General features: G+C 43.9%; 1 protein-coding gene across 1 annotated transcript; it reads right to left on the bottom strand.

The window, feature by feature from the left end:
• Positions 1-594: 594 nt before the first annotated feature.
• Positions 595-16537, bottom strand: LAMP5 (lysosomal associated membrane protein family member 5). Its single transcript, XM_059134123.1, has 6 exons — positions 16081-16537; positions 15373-15545; positions 14868-14999; positions 14638-14743; positions 13035-13223; positions 595-1455 (listed from the first exon to the last, which is right to left on the bottom strand). Exons 1-6 carry the CDS (start codon positions 16142-16144, stop codon positions 1277-1279), a joined length of 843 nt encoding a protein of 280 aa, XP_058990106.1. The 5' UTR covers positions 16145-16537; the 3' UTR covers positions 595-1276.
• Positions 16538-17857: the final 1320 nt, after the last annotated feature.

Below are 17857 nucleotides of genomic sequence, written 5' to 3'. Positions count from 1 at the left end.
TTGACCAATACTTACCAAGGTTTCCTGGGATAATGAACTCCTAAGAATATGCTCCTCTCAACAGTTGAGGATTTGGGGAGATGAACTCATGAGTTGCCTCTCATGTAAGAGATCGTATGGGGGTTGGGGAGATTCCCATCCTTAACATCAGAGGAAAGGATTTCCCCTCTCCTGACTCAAATTTTTCAGAAAAATGATTATTTAGAAAGTGAATGAAATTTAAAATTTGCACATGTCTCTGGGAAGTTCCAGCAAGTTCTATTTTACTTCAAACACAACTCAACCTAGGCTCCCGTGTTCAGACCAGCTTTTTCATCTGAAGTGAAATGCCAAACTCAAGACCAGAAAGCACAAGAAGCCTTGTTAGACCAGTCATTCAAGAAGGGCCATTATTAAAACTGTTTGCCAAAATAAATCCATGGGTTTTTTTTAACCTGAAAAAACAACCTCCCTCTTTTAGCTTCCCTGCCCTTTCTTTGCTTTCCTCTTTCAGAAATGAAAGCCCATCTTCACCAAACCCCTCACTTCTCCGGGTGCCAAAGAAACCATGTTAGAAACCATGTTGTCTTCTTGTTTCAAAAAAGCAGCCACATGTTAGACAGTAGTGTGTTTTAATTCATTTTGAAAAACAAACTCACACGATTGATTCTTCAGGTCCCCTTACTTGGACCTGACATACTAGAGCCCAAACAACTTTGCATAGTTACATTAAATGGGGTCTGTGCTGCAAAGTCACTGGGTGCAGGTAGCAGTGAAACATTCCCAAGACAATCACTAGACATGCAGAATGCCAGCCAGAAGCATGGATCACTTTCAGGGATCTTGCCGTAGGGAGCATGAGGCTGTATTTTGTGTGCTGTATAAGGTAGGCCAAGGGAGCAAAGCACCCCCTATTTCTCTGAACCTAAAGGGGTGTCTTTCCAAAAGAAGTGTCTTTTCATCATTAAACTTCAGAGCAAGATACTCCTCTGAGTTGTATGTGTTGCTTCTTGGAGACAGAAAGCCAAGCCACCATGAGCGTGAAAGCTGGCTGACCCCTCCCTCCTCATTCCCCAGTGTGGAGAGAAGATCTGCCATTCATCCCATGAATCCAAAAGAATCCCTCCCACCATCCCTGGGTTTAAGCATGGATGCAGGCCAAGCAAGCCTTGGACACCCAGGCCTGTTGCATTGTAGCTATGTTGGTGTATCCCATGTACAAGGTGGAAAAGTGCTTTGTTTCTTTACCTGATCCAGCTGGGGGAGGGGGTCTCCGGGACTGCCTGCCTAATGGCCCCTAGCCCATGTGCTTATATTGGGATCGATCCCTAGGGATCTGCACCTGGTTGGCCGTCATTTTGTGGTGGATGTGGTAAATTGCCAGTGTTACCACAATGACGAGGCCTAAGATGAGTCCCAAAATCAGGGGCAAGGTTTCCTCCAACTGTTCTCGCTCATCCACCGGGCACTTATGCTCTGAAATGGGAAAGAAGAAGAAAGTGATCAGCTTCAGTCAAGATCTTTTTAATCACAAGTCCTCCTCTCAAAGCTAAAATCCTTTTTAGTTGGAAGTGGAGGTGAAAAGATTTCTCGACGAACATTTGGGGAGAACTTTTACTTAGACATAATGTTTCTCTGACCAATGATAAGGATGTACCACTTAATATTTCTGCACACTGTAAAATCAAAAGGCATCAATTAAATAAGGCAACATTCAGTCACTGGATTCCTGGCAGGTGCCAGTGAAACACCCAGATGATTGATTTGCACTTTCAGAGCTTCAGCGTTAAACACAACCTCCATTTTTATTGCTGGCTTAATTTTTTGACTTTTTATTGAAGTGTTTGTACACATAGAGAATTGCACACAATATACAGCTTTCAAACAGATTGAAAATAACGAGTGTTCATAATGATGTGAAGGCACTGGAACTCTTATACCTCCTTGGTGGAAGATGCTACAACTACTTCTAGGAGCTTCTAGTCAAGGGAAATGTACACCTACGTTATAACCCAGAGTTCTAATCCTATTTACCTAAGAATAATGAAAACATATGTACACAAAAAGACTTGAGCACAAATGTTGATGGACACTTTATTCACAATAATCTAAAATGGAAACAACCCAAATGTCCATCAAGGTGGAATGGAAAAACAGACCCGTCTATTCATACAATGGAATATTAATCAATAATAAAAAGGCATGAGCTATGGCTATACTTAACACAATGGAGGAATCTCAAAAACATTATATTGAGTGAAAACTCTAAGACACATACTCTAAGAGCACATACTGTACGATTCCATTTATGTGAAGTTCAAGAACAGGTAAGTCTATGGTGATTGAAATCAGAAAAGTATTTATGTAGGGGAACAGGAAAGGGAACTTGCGGGTATGAAGGAAATACCCTATAGTTTGATCTAGGTAAGGGTTACATGGTTGCAAGCCGAGGTAAAAATGCATCAAGCTAAATACTTCAGATTTGTTCATTTTAGTATATGTAACTTATACTACAATTTTAACAAAAGAAAGTGCAGAAGTTGATGGATTTTCACAAGTGAACATCCCATGTAACCAGCACTTAGATCAGGAAAGAAAATGTTACCAGCACATTGGTGCTGATTCCATGTTACACCCTTACCCTCAAGACAGTTTAATAACCCTATGCTTCCATTTTTACCTAGAACCAGAAAAGCAATTTTGGAGAAACCTGGGGATCACACAGTTTGTAGATCAGAGCAAAACTGCATTCTTAGAGGGAAACCTGGGTGGCAAAGCAGCTGACTCTTGATTTCAGCTCAGGTCCTGATCTGAGGGGCCTGGGATCGAGCCCCATGTCAGGCTCTGTGCTCAGTAAGGAGTCTGCTTGAGGATTTTCTCTCTCCCTCTGCCTCTGCCCCACCCCCACTCTCTAAAATAAATAAATAAAATCTTAAAAAAAAAAAAAAAAAGCTTATTCCTAGAAACCAGGAGACATTTGCTCAGGTGCCTTTGCTCCTTCTGGGTAACTGATGGCCTTTTCCCTGAACTTTTGAGCCACAATTAGAGAAAATAGGCTTCGATATCTCTTCATAAAGACCAAGTTTTTAAGTCAGGGTGACATAGTAAACATTTATTGAGCACCAACTGTGTGCCAGGCTGCTCCAGAATCCACGCTGATACAGTCCTTCCTCCCACTCTCCTCAGCCCAGCAGAAAGGAGTCTAAGGTAAGAACCTCAGGAATCTTTTCTATTCAGTAGAACCTAGAAGACTGCAGGCAAACATACAACTTTGGAAAAGCTGTATACTTCACATGCTTGGTTTCTAAATTAACTTCCAGTTCTAAGAACAAAGATTGTTTCATTTAATCCCCCTGGCAACCCTATGAGAGAAATAGTATTGTACCCATTTTACAGATACGGTGGAGTGAGGCTAAGTCATTTGCCCAGGGGAAATGAAGCCCCAATCTGAATTCCAACAGCCTAACCCAACAGCACAGCAGGATGGCACTTAGCTGAAAGGAGCTGGGGGGAGAGTTGGGGTCAGGTCCGTAGCAAACCTGAGCTACTGGCATGTAAAGGCTACAGAATCACAGGGTGGGCAGGAAGGAGGGCTTCTGTGCTCCATGGCTCTACATACTGCTCACCTAGGTATGTTCAGTTTCTGAGAATTCAGTGGGGGTACGTATTTATTACTAAGAGGTAGGAGGGTACTTTTGGAGGGGATGGGTAAGTTGATTTTTCTGGATGGTAGTGATGGCTTCATAGGTGTATTCTGAAGTCAATTTTTTTTTTTAAGATTTTATTTATTTGACAGAGATCACAAGTAGGCAGAAGGGCAGGCAGAGAGAGAGGGAGAAGCAGGCTCCCTGCTGAGCAGAGAGCCCAATGTGGGGCTCCATCCCAGGACCCTGGGATCATGACCTAAGCCGAAGGCAAAGGCTTAACCCACTGAGCCACCCACGTGCCCTCTGAAGTCAATTTTTATCATATCATACATTTATGTATGTGTGGCTTATTGCATTTCAATTATAACCTGAATAAAACTATTTAAATAAATAAGTAAACATATACATACATGCATTCCCCAACTGAAAAAAAAAAAAGATATTTTTACAAAGAAGATTTTTAAAAAGACATTTTGGCAAATTCAGAGAAATGTTAAGGACCCATTATTAGCACTGAACTGAACCTTTCTCTATTGCAACCAGAGGACTAAAAAGAATTAGTAGGGAATTCTCTTTTTCACTATTTAGTTCAGCTCTAATGAGTCCCACACTTTGGGCATCAGCCTGCTGTCCAATATACCCATTTCTCCAGGGAAAAATCTAGCTGTCATTATAAGGTGTACCAGAGACAGCTATGGGCCCAGAACTCCATACCCAGAAGACTGATTTTTCCCCATGATACCATATTGCCTCTTTAAAAAGAAAAATGAGTAGAAATGGGGTTTCCTGGTGCAGGGATTTTGTTAACAACAAAGGCTATTTGTTTTCCTCATAACAACTGTTGCCTGTGTAATGTTAATGTAGACTTTATTTTCTTCATTTTCTATGTGCTCCTTGCAAACTTAACACCCTGACATTCATAATGTACCCCTTTCAAGCACACTTGAGCTTATGCTAATGTGGAAAATTTGGGAAAGCACCTAGGTCACCTAAGGATGGGGTCTGGTTGCCAGGAGAACTAACCTTTTGATCAGACAGTTGGAAATTCCATCCCACTCCCTTGATTTACAGGAAGGAGAAAGTGCCTGGAGATGGGGTTCAACTACCAATGGTCAGTGATTTAATCACTCGTGCCTATGGAATTCTCAATAAAACCCCAAAGGATGGGATTCAGAGAGCTTCTGGTCGGTGAACACTTGGAGATTTGGGCAGAGTGGTGGGCTTGGAAAGAGCATGGAAGCTCCACCCTCTTTCCCAATGCCTTCCCCTATGTGTCTCTTACAACAGCCGTTCCTGAGTTCTATCCTTTTATAAGAAACCAGTAATCTAGTGAGTAAAATGTTTCTCTGAGTTCTGTGTGCCTCTCTAGAATTCAAGGAGAAGGTCATGGAAACCTCCAAAAGCAAGGTGATCAGAAGTCCAGGTGATAACCTGGACTTGGAGTTTGTGTGTGAAGTGGGGGCGGGGAGCAGTCTTGTAGGAAGGAGCCCTTAACCAGTGGTATTTGATGGTATCTCTAGAGAGACAGTGTCAGCAGTAAGTTGAACTGCAGAACACCCAGATGCTGTCAGAGAATTTCTTAGTGGTTGGAAAAAACACCCGCACGTCAGAACTGGTGTATGAATCATACTGCCCAAAGTATTATCTTTAAATGGATAATAACTTTGGTATAGTAACGGGGGTAATGACATCCCATATCCCATCCTTTAAGGAAGGCACTGGAGAAAAGCATAATGTATTCTGACAAAGAATATTATGGTTAAAAAACTATTGTGATTGACTTCTTTTTTTGGTTTTGGTTTTTGTTTTGTTTTAATTTTTAATTTTGTTTTAATTCTAGTATAGTTAATATACAGTGTTATATTAGTTTCAGGCGTACAACAGAGTGACTCAACAACTCTATATATTACTAAGTGTTCATCGTGACAAGTGCACTCCTTAATCCCTGTCACCCAGCCCCCCCCCCCACCTCTCCTCCAGTAATCATCAGTTTGTTCTCTATAGTTAAGAGTCTGGTCTTTTGGTTTTTTCTTTCTTTGTTTGTATTTTCTTAAATTCCATGTATGAGTGAAATTGTATGCTATTTGTCTTTCTCTGACTTATTTCACTTAGCCTTATAATTGTGGTTTACTTCTTAAGAAATATTTTTTGTTGTCTTAGGAAAAACCTGAACTAAACACACCACAGAAAGAGGTATATAAAGGGAGTATTAAACTATAATAATAATAATCATGGGGAAATAATAAATAATAATAATTTTAATAATCATGAGATAATAATCATGGGAAATAATAATTATTATTATTATATTTATTATATATAATTACATTAATATAATTATATTTATTATATATATAACTAATAATAATTATTATTATTATTATCATCATGGGAAATAAGGGGATGCCATGGGGTCCCCTTAAAAACAATAATAATAATCATGGGGGGGATGTCAAAAATTATCATGAAAAATACTGAATCCCCATCTTCAGCCACCCATATCAACTAGGTTGTCAAATAAGGGGGAATTCATGAGTCTGCCATCCCTTATCCACCATTCCAAAACCCACAGAGCTCTGGAAGCTCAAAGTTCTCTATATTATTCATTTGGCAGCAACCCTGGACTTGAACCAATGTCATGATGTTCATGATTCTCATTGTACTTAGAAAGAAGTTTCACCAGTTTCTCCAGAGGGAAGAGAGAATAATAATATAACTGATTGCAGGGCATGCCTGGACTCTTCAGGGCTTTTCCATAATATATGGACAATAATATAATATCGTCTTCCTAAAATCTAAAGTCCTGAACTCATCTATCCCCCCAGGGGTTCTAAATGAGAGGCTGTGAGCCCATAGATCATAGATCACACTCTCCACGTTCAGGCTCAAGCTAATGTTTTCAAACTCTGCTTCTGACCCAGAGAGGGGAAAAATGTTTTACACTTGAACTCAGAACACAGGTATATACACATAACTAAAACCAGAGCTTCACAAAACAATACATCTCCTGACCTTGTGCATCTAAAAATTTCTCCATGCCAGTCTATTCTCTTGTACTTATAACGGTACTGGCCATGACCCACTAAGACAGGAGGTGCCACCTTTTTAATACCAGTAATGATGAAACCATCACCCTTTTTCAGAATCCTGCTTACAAATGCAGAACCACATAGGACTACAAAGGAAACAGATACACTGAAATTCAGCTATCAAAATATCTTTAAATAAGTTGGGAGAAAGTCATGTGTGTAATCCTTTATAAGTACACACACTGACTGGGATAAAGTAATGAGAAATAATGAGTAATGAGGAGTATCAAAGTAAATGCAAAGTAGTGAGAAGCATCACTGTCACTTTGCAAGGTCTGCACCCATGAATGTGGGATTAAAAATACCTATGATTTCTCTTGGTGACAAGGTTACCACTATTTATTAATTATTAATTAATTATTACCACTAATATTACTGCAAGTTGTTATTTTCATTTATAATTGAAAGGGATATTAAAAGTTAAAAATTGGTAAAATAAAGATGCAATTTTTTCCCATTAAAATACACACACTCCAGAGTATTATCCACAGCCCCTATGGAATCCAGGATTAAGATTCTGTGCAATTCCTTCTAAAACAAGGAAGGCCCTAGATCTCTGCCTGGGAGAAGAATATTCTTTGGCTTTGCCTACACTGAATCTGGCTTTGCATGCTCAGAGGCCCTTAACTCCCGGTTCATCTCCACAGGGTTTGGGGTCCCTCATGCCTCTGCCCTGGCTGGGCTCAGGGCCCTAGAATGGCTTATGGCTGGAAAAGACAAGAACCAGTCTAGTCTAGTCATGGGAAAGAACCAGATGAAGACAGAACAGACAGCAGAGGGTAATCTGTTGCCAGTTGTCAGTGGCCAAATAAGATTCCCTCAATCATAAATCTAATGCCCCCACTAAAATCCTGATTCATCTTAGGTTCTGTTATTTAGTCCATGTTTTTATTTATTTATTTATATACTTACTTATTTATTATTCATTTATTTGTTTGATGACCACCATTTTTTGTGTGTTGGATGGTTTGATGACCATCTCAATGTTGTATTTACTCCCAGAGGCTGTCCAACTCCCAAAACTCTTCACTGCATCCTAAATGGACAGCACTGAGATGGGCAGTGGGCAAAACGGCAAGCTGCCTGCTTTTTCAAGCTCTGTTAACAGCACAGACCGTTCCTGTTCGAGGAAAGGACAAATCTTTTCCTGGCTGGGCTTCCTCCACACTGACAGGGCAGCTGGAGGGAGGGGCTTACCCCTCTTCCCATTTTCTCTGGACTGGCTCTAGACTCCCGTAACCTCAGCAAAATGTATTTTGTAGACTGAGAGACTGTTAGCATGAGTACCCGAGGCTGAAGACAAGCAGATCCTCTCACCAAGATGTAAGCACTAGCAATTAAAAAAAAAAAAAAAAGATAATAAAAGCAATTATTGAGAGATGCTACTGTGCATGAGGCATATGGCATGGCAGGATAAGCTCATATATCCCAGTACCTAGGTGCAGCAGACCTAGACAGTGTCTTATTGCCTTGACATTCACTAGTCCCACATATTCCAGCAGGTTTTGCCTACAGGGCAGGTTAGAAGTCTAAGAAAGTCTACACCGCTCCCCAACCCCAGCAGCCATCAATGATGGATGGGAGTCGGTGAGTAAGTGCCATTTTCCCACTCAGGCCAGATAGTCAGAGGTAGGTTCTACACTCCCAGAGATTCCAGCTGTGTAAGCCCCAGCAGCCACAGTGGACACCTGCTCGTTAATGCTCCTGTTACTGGTAGTCTTGCCTTCCTATCTCACCTCCCCAGCGTCCTATCAGTGCTCTCTAGAATCACCTCCTAAATAAACCACTTGCACTTACATACTTGCATGGGATCTGCTCTTAGGAGAACCCAGCTTGAAACACTGTGTTCCAGGACAGCACCAGGAATATTGAATTCTACAAATGGCTCAGCTCCAAGGCCCCACATGAGGGCTTCACATCCCAGCCCTCGACATAGTTCTTAGCAGTACTTAACAGGATTATCTCCCTCTCGATGCTTACCCAGGAGATCCTGAGGAACAACCACCCAGGGTGACCCATATTTGGGCTGGTAGATGCTAAGTAAGCCACAGGTCTATACAAGGCTCTGAATCATCATCAGCTAAACCTTCCTGCACTTGAGGTGAGATGTGACAGCTAGCCACAGGGGGCTCTACTAGGGACTGGTGTACAGAGCAAGGTAAGGCCTGTTCATTACCGCTAAAACACAGATCTGGGTAAAATAGAGATCAGGTGGCATCTCCCAATCACACTGTTAGGAATACTAATAAAAAACTCACAAATTCAGGCGACCTGACACCCTTCGTAAAGGCGCCTCCCACGTTCATGTTTTATTATAGCTGCTCAGCGGGAGGAGCTGAAACTCTGAGAGGATAAGAGCACAGGATCTGATCCCCAAAGCAGGCTCTTGCCCCAGCCCCAGCAGCCACCAGGAGGGCGGACTTCCCTAAGAACCTCACTTCTCTGAGCCTCGGTTTCTCTGCAGTAATCTGGGATCTCAGCGCCTTCTTTACAGGTTGGTTGGTTAATTTGCTTATTTCTCCCCCTTGAGAACTGAAAAGGGACCAGCCTCTCTGTGGTCACTTTTAAATGCCTGTTAAACCCGAATCTTTCTTAAAGGGGAACAGAGACACCCTCTGCGTTCTGTATGTGATTATATTAATCACATAATCTTCTGTGATTATGCATACGTAAAATTTGCCTTTCATTCAAGCCATTACAATTCTCGGGCTGATTTTTTTGCCTGTCAGTGTGGCATTCCTCATCCCAGCCCAGCCAGAAATCTTCTAGGGCGCTCAGAGGGACGCACTACAGGGACTTCACTGTGGAAGGACACGTTAATCGACCCCAACTGCGAAGCAGGAGGTGCCTTGAACTACAGGCTGATCGTTGTCCATGAAAGTGTGTTGGTTACAGAAATGAGCCAAAGTAGCCTCTGTGTATTGGCCCCTAGGTGGTTCATTCCTTCACTGCAGGCTGAGACCATTAGTTCGAAAGCCTGCCATGCCCAGCTCAAATTTTTACACATCTAGTTATTTAAAAACCAGCCCAAACAAACACATCTTCAGCTACTTGGAGCCTGCCTGCTTTGCATACCAAACCTCCTCACCCACCAGGTGTTACCTAATTGATAAGCGAGGGCCTTACAGGTGTTAAGGCCTTAGCTTCCACTGCCCCTCAGAGCTCTCAGACCCAGAGACTCCTTACCATGCTGCTGAGCCATATCACCTAGACACATATGCCCCCATCCCCCCCAGAATGTCTTTTGCCCTCCTCCCCTTCCAGATGGTGGTCCCCATACATCTCCCTCTGGACAGTCTCATGCTCTGAGCAGCTTCCCCCTCATGCAAACCTGTCCAAGTACCACCAAATCAAACTTGTATGTTACTGCCTCTCCTTGATCAGCTCAAGGTCCCTCAAACCCCCTACAGTATTCCAAAGATCAGCAACATCCCCAGGGAGCTTGCTAGAAATGGAGCACCTTGGGCCCCGCCCCCAGACCTACTGAACGAGACTTGGCATGGTAACAAGATCACCACAGTTGTGCACAATGCAGCCGAAGATCTGTGTGCACACTGCAGCTGGAGACATGCTGGTCTAAGAGAGCTCTGTTGAGGATCAGGGTTGTAGCCAAGCTCAAAGCACTAAAGGGATTTATGGGATAGAGATGTCAACTTCTACTGGAGCTGCTTTCAGCCCCATGGGTATCCAGTAATCCATTTCACTGACCCTTCCTTGTTTTTCTTAGAGTCTATTAAGCAGGCAGGTGTGAAATTTCAGACTGTCAGTATGGCCCCCTTACACAGAGAATTAAGTACTTCATTGGAAACGCTTTGGCTGTAGGTCCTGCGCACACCTGCCAGCCACAGGCACAGACCCCTACAGTGAGCGTGCACACGTATGACCAGATACTGCCGCCTCCCTCACTGGGGTAGGGGCAACACATCAGAGCCTCCTGAGCTTCTATTCTGGGAAAGGGGAGGGGCAAGTGCCAAGTCCCAAAATAGCACCCCAAAAGGAATGCCTTGTATTCTACCAAATCAAATAAAATGATCTCTTACAAAACACAGTGGGGGGCAGGTGCTGAGAGGCACAGATGGGAGGAGCGGAAAAACAAAAGTGCCCCTGCCACACAAAGGCACAGGGATCCAGTGACTGATTCTGAATGAGGCTTGCCTCCTCCCAGGAGCAGGATCTTTGAGCCCCAGGGCACCCTACGGGAGGGGACATCCTAATTATTACCCAGAAAAGCCTGAGTGAGAAAAGTACAATTGGCTGGTGCTTAATATATCTGTATTTTAGAAAGTTCTATATGCTTACAAACTCTTGAAGTCTACCCAGCAACCGTGCCACTCCAGGACGGGGAAGTGGATAAAAACTCTTTTTCAAACAAAAGATGCCCATTAAGGCCATGCCGTGAACTTCACTGATGTTCAGGAAAATGCTTCTGGCCCTTACTCAGTACCCATTTATTTTCACTTTGCAGAGGATCCCACACATCAATAAGATTTGGTTTCTCAGTTCGCAAATGACTGTAAGAATCAATATGGAAATAAGGGAGAATGAGTGAAAGTGAGGCTGTGGGAAGGACCTAAAGGCAGCCATCATAGCACTAGTAGCACCAAAAAGTAAGGACATGCCTGCGAACAGCTAACCATTTGTTTGTTTGTTTACAAAGAGTAAATAGAGACTATACAAAGGCCCCTTATAAACTCACAAGTATCTATCAGAGGGACCATGGGGACTGATTCTACACAGTCCTAAATGTGCCTCCTGAATTCCTGGTCAGCAGTAATCATAGCTCAATTACATTTAATTATAATTAATATTTTCAGCTTAAGAAAGACACTGTTACATTTTAGAAATACTTCTCTAATCAGATTTTTTTTTAATGCAATGGTTTTGATACTCAGAGTTTAGTTTCACTTTTTCTGGAAGAGCCATTAAAATGGATCTTTTCCCTAAGTGTATGGAAGTAAGTGTTGCACCGACTTAGGAAATATATTAAATTCTGCTTCATCTGACATTCAAGCATTTGGAAATTTCTGTTAATCGTGTCCATGGCTTCAGAATATCAATTTGGCCAGATTTCCCTGGGCATCTACAGTGTGCCAAATGCTGTATTAGGTGGTAAAAATACAAAAATAAAGAAAGAAGTTGGGTCTTCTGTCAAAGACTATTTAACTTAAGAATGCCCAAGAGGTCCTTAATCATCCTGGTAGAGGTGCCGGTAGATTGTATTCAGTACACTTTGAGTTGGGAGGGGAATTTTATGAAAGCTGGATTCCCCGGGAAATGATTTAATGATTTGTGTATGATACAGATGGGGATTCCCTGATATTCTGTATATACCAATGGTTGTATTCACCTGGGGACCCCCAGCCCAAAGGAAGGTATCTATAAAGCAACCAGAATCTCTCCCCATTTCTTAATGACCTTCTCCAGACAAGAAAGAACAAATGAATTTAAAATTTTACTTACCCTGCATTTGCCCAGTGTAAATATGTGCTAGATTCAGATAAGCTACAGAAATGTGCCCAACCTCTGGAGGGCTGCAGAGAATCAAGAGAATGTGGACATCCTGAACCTGCCCACCTATATCCTGCCTGACCCACTTACAGAGACCAGCACAGACTGAGAAGAAGCCCTTCTCCACACCCCAGAAGGAAAAGATCAGGAACCCTCCCTTCCCAGAGCCTCAACGGGTTCCTCCCCACAAGAGTGAGTGTTGGAGTAGCACAGGTCTTCCTGAGTCTCTCTGTCTCTCTGTGACGTGTGCAAGCGTGTGCAAGGACACGCGTGCACACACGCACACACATCATCGACTACATTCTAGCCACACGAAAAAAGACTGGTAAAATCTACAGCTGAAGGTGCCTGAAATAACATGGAGAAACTGAGGCCTCCAGAAGCAGAGGACCTTTTGCAATCCAAGGCTCACTACAGAAGTACTTGAGATTTTAGCTGCTTTTTCATTGGGAAACTTGCATCAAAATTATATACAGGTTTTCCAAATGGACCCTGTTACGTCTCTCTCCATCAGGGTTCCTCTTTGGTAAAGGATGGGAGGAAAGAAAAGATAATGACATAAAGAAAGGGATGGAGGGAGCAGGGAAGGGAAAATGAGAGAAGAAGGAATGGAGAGAAGGAGGAAAGGAGAAGAAGCCATCGAAGGAAGTTGATACCGTTCCTAAAATATTATAGCGAAAGGAAGTGTCCTGTCAGCCTAAAGAAAATACAAGCAGTAACAGCCTGGGACCCCCACAGGTCCCTTTCCCCATGATGTCAGCCTTCCCTTGGCTCCAGCCTTCTCCTCCCACTGCAATCCCCACCAACCTACCTTCACTGAAGACAAAATCAGAGATGATGTCGAAAGGCTGGATGTGGACTGCGGACAGAATCATGGTGACTGTCTTCTGTGGATCACTGGAGGCTAGTGAAATGGATTGCTGAGCTTGACACTCATAGGACTTCCCAGCTGGGGTGACCAAGGCAGAGAGGCGATGGGAGTTGGCCGTGTGCTTCCCAGCTGCAGGGAAGACCCAGAGCAAATGTGAGGACCCGCTTCCTGGCAGAATCCTAACCTCCTAATCTCCTGTGCCAGAGAGCTGGCTCCTGATTCTCAGCTCCAGTCACCATTCTAATCCTCTGTGTTGCCTTGCAGGGGCTGGGACTCTGCTAGAAAATCAAGCGGTGACAAAGGACAAGTACACCCATTGTTTCATGAGCTCCTTAAACACTGATTAGAAATTTTTTGTCTGGAAGAGGAGAGTGGTACCTAAACATCCAACCATTTTTTTTTTTTTTTTTTTACTATATAAAACCTGACAATGGAAATTCCAAAGAAAGAGTGACTTGATCTTTCACATTTCACACTGATCCACACTGAATAAAATATCTTCCTAAACAAAGCAGGGCTAATTGCTGCTGCACTGGGCAGATGTCTTGGTACACACATATACTCTTTGGAGGTCTGCCCCCTTTTTCTCTTTTTCTGGCACATGTTTGTGGATTTTGTTTTGTTTTTTTTCTCTTTTCCAATTTTTTTTTCCAGTGGTGGGAGAAGGCATCTACTGTATTTGGGGGAAGTATTTGAATTGATGAAGAAAAGAAAATGCTTTTTACTATAATGATTAAAACAGGTAGAAAGGGAGAAATGACATGAACATTCTTTCATGTGCTCAATAAAAATCTTTTCCCAACCTAGATGCCCAGGTGATGGAAGGCCTTACTAGGATATTAGACAGTTTATTAAATAAATAAATAAGTTAGGTAATTAATTAATTCAGGTGTGGTCTTTGATGGTGCCTGCACATGGGAACTTTATTTGGGGAATGGCTGTTGTTCTTGCCACGATATTTTTGGAGGATCTGGGTGCGTTGTGGGAGTGATGGGAAGGAAAAGCTAATAAATTAGGACACGTTCAGAATCCGCTCTGGGGTGGCTGCAGTCCATGACGGAAGATGGAGTGTGAGCCCTGGGGACAGGAGCAGAAAAAGATACTGGAGGCTATCAAATCCTGAGCAAGAGAAGCCACACGGACCCTTTCAAGTTTCCCCGCATGAGAAGAAAAACCAGAGTGCAGGAAAAAAAAACCAGCTCTGCCCTTCTACGTGCTCCTTTAAAGGACAAAACATCGTCCTGAAGCGGCCAGGAGATCACAGGCTCTCCAGAGAAGGCTCATCCAGGATCAAGCTATGGGTGACTGGGTGATGGGCTGGTCCTTGGTTCCTTGCGCATGTACAAGGCCTAAGGCCCAGGGCACAGACGCACTGGTGCTCTAGCTTTCCTCTACGTTGGCGAGAAAGCCCAGGGCGGACGTGGCCTGGGAGTGCAGAGTAAGGATCAGTTTCCATAAAATTTCCGAATCTCTCCAGGGCTGTGCTCTCTGCAGTGCCCGCGGTCTCCCCGTCTCCCTTCCCAGCTCTGAGACCTCTACTCACCACTGACTGCGTCTTTAAAATGGGTCTTCTCCGAAGAGTCGTAGACAAACTGGACCTTGCTCAATCTCCACGTCGCCTCGGGTCCCTTGGATGCGTTGTGACTTTCCTGCCGAGCGGGGGAGGAGCGCGTCACTCGCCCCCACGGCTGCTCGGTGAGGAAACCGAGAGGCGGTCCCCGCCGACACCCACCCCGAGGCAGCACTGCCTCTGAGCGCCCCGCTCCGTGTTACCTTCACAAACAGCATTTTGAGTGCATAGGCGCGATCCACCCAGAACACCTGCAGCTCGGATTCGTTGTGGCCACAGCGGCCCTTCACCTCCGCTCCCCGGGTCAGTGAGATATCGGCCTGTTCCGTGATCAGCTGGGAACACAGACGCCCCGCACCCCCTCAGAGAGCCCGGCCTCCGTGGGGCTGTAAAGGGCAGTGCGTCCAAACTCTGGGTTGCACGCCTGGGCGCTCCTTTGCGCGCGCGCTCCCAGGTCCGGGAACATGCGGTTAGATGCTCTACGTGCAGACCCGGCCGTTAGGGAAGCAGAGAAAGGGGGTTTACTTTCAAAGCAGGCAGGGTGAGCAGAAGGCGTTACAAGCCGGAACCCCCATGCAGCATTCGGGAACAGCCTGCAGGGGCGCAGAGGGGAAAGGCGGGCGACCCAGGTCTTCACGGGGCCTTGAGGGAGGGTGCCCTTCGCCCCTGGAGCCCTAGGAGCAAGCCGGGAGGGAAAAGGTTCCTTACATCGACATAATTGCTGGCCCACACATCATAAGGGACAATAAATTTGGCTGCGAACTCGGCCATGAGACACGTCGTCCCATTTTCCCGCACCACAAATATATCTTTTTCAGGGTTAGTGGAAAGGCCTGAGAGATTTTCCACTTCTTGTTCTGCTGTGATTCGAGCCATTGTATCTGCGGAAACACCCCCCCCCCCCAAATCCTATCGATTCCGGGCTCAGCAAGCCCACGCGTCGCGCGCACAAGGGTGGAAATATCGTGGTCTGCGGACTTTGGGGTGATAAAGTTCCTTGCCTGCTGCTGTGTGCTCTGCGAGCCGTTTCTCTAACCTAGCGCCGACAATTTTAACTCCACTGCTGCTAATTTATAATAAAAATAAAAATTAAAAAATGTAAAGCCTTACTATTTTGTAAGGCTTTTTTCCTTCATCTTAGGCTTTTAAACCGAATCTTTCTTGCCAGTGCTCTGACCCCACGAAGCAGGCTCGCATAGCTTTGTGTCTGGGCTGTGCGGTACAGGTGTGTGGCCCTCTGGGGAATTCCCTGCCACTGGCGGGAAGGCCCTCCACCCCCACCCCTCCCAACCCCCAGAAAGAAAATAGCAAAATGTAAGGGACACATTTTGACCTTAAGCTACTGGTTTTACTCTGCCTGTTCTATTCTCAGCAAATAGTGCACCCTGTCCTCGCGGTCTCCTAGACACTACTCACGGAACAGCATCAGGAGAACTCGAAGTCTGTAGACGCTGGGAAAGGCTCTTCCTCTGAGATCCATGCTCGCGGTGCAGAGAATGAGGCCAGATGTGCTGCTGCAGAGGCCGCCCGAGAGGGAATCCCTCAAAGTCGCCGCTGGAGTGAGCCGGGGTGAGCGAGGGGCGGGGGCACCGAGAGGGAGGAGGGAGGGAGCGCGTGTTCCCTGCGCGCTGGCGAAGACTTGGTGGCGGGTGCCGCACCGACCCGTGCAGGCTGAACGCGAGGAGGCTCACTGCGGAGGAACCGAGCGCGAGGTGAGAGAGCTGTCCACGGCTGCGAGTACTGAAAGGGATCCGGTGTGTTGCAGGAGTGATTGTTGTGCCTTAGCTTGCGTAGATAGCCAATGAGATTTTGGGGGGGCTAAAAATTTTCCCTGAGTCTGTTTCCTGTTCTGCAATTGCATCCGCAAAGATGATTCTGTCCGGAGAAACTTAACAACACTCTCAGACTTATTCAATATCCCTACCAGGTACAGTTATTAGGTGGTGTAGATATCACATCCCTGGAGTCCTGGTTTCTGAAAATACATTTGGTTGCTGAAAGAAAATGGGAGAGCACAAATTGTTGCTGCTTCGGGGGAGGAGAAGTAGGCAGAAATAGAGAAGGAAAATGCTATGGCAACAGTTTCTTGCATTTGGAGACATCCCCTTCTCTCCCCTGCTCTCAATGAGCTAATGAGTTTAAAGTTAAATTGACGCCTCCCTAAATGAGGCCGTCAGTCAGTGCAGTAGTCTGGCTTATTTTCTGTTAGTTTTGCTCTCTGACTGCATGAGGGCTAAAAACTCTGGGGTCACCTATTCTCCATATACTGCAACTTTTCGGCCAAGAAGAATGTAAGTGAACAGGAAGATTGTGAGGGTTCTTTAGAATCTCCTAGGACAGTAACATTATATAGTTATGTAAACATACACACAAGCAGATACTACTCTACAGCCTCTAATGGGATGAAAAAAACAAATACTACTGGGCTAATTCCTATATTTACATAAAATGGTAGCTTGCTTTTTAAATTTTTTTGCTTTGCAAGTCAGAACGAAGCTTTTCCAACAGTAAGCATGTTGTCCTCATCAATTGTATTGATGTTCAAATATTTTGTGTCTTGCAGGATAAGTGATTATGTGAATAATCGGTAATACAATGTCATAAAATAAATAACATCATATTAAGGGGGAAATTGCAAAGTATTTTCATGTGTATTGCCAAATTTGATTCTCCCTACCACCTTAGAAGGTAGGCAAGGAAAGATATACCTTATTGTGGTTGTACCTTCCCAAAAATGAGGCTCAGAAGATTCAATGACCTTCCCAAATGTCACATGGTCAGTTAGAATTAAAATAGAAAAATCACATGTTTTAACTTCATAGGGATCATCTTCATTTTTCCTTATATAATACTTTGACTACAAAATATACCATATGTTTATTTCCATAAAATCCTTATTCAATGACCAAATGACAAGCTGAAACCCAAATCTCTATTTAGATCAATAGCAATTCAAATTATGAAGTAATATTTAAATTGATACTATATTCTATATCATATTTTTATCTCTGTTATTTTATATTTCACTCAAACATATCTCAAGAACTTTGCTTAAATGTTTATATACAGAAGAACTGAGGCCAAACTGTGATTGATAAAAGTCAATTATTATTGACTATGATTAGAATTTGCAAAATTTACATGCCCTACAAGTCTTCATGTTAGCACTTGTTATTACACATTTTCCTGCAGT

Source organism: Mustela lutreola, chromosome 9 (genome assembly GCF_030435805.1).
Source record: "Mustela lutreola isolate mMusLut2 chromosome 9, mMusLut2.pri, whole genome shotgun sequence".
NCBI lineage: Eukaryota > Metazoa > Chordata > Mammalia > Carnivora > Mustelidae > Mustela > Mustela lutreola.
Note: the sequence above shows the minus strand (reverse complement) of the source record. Positions and strands in the feature narration are given on the sequence as shown.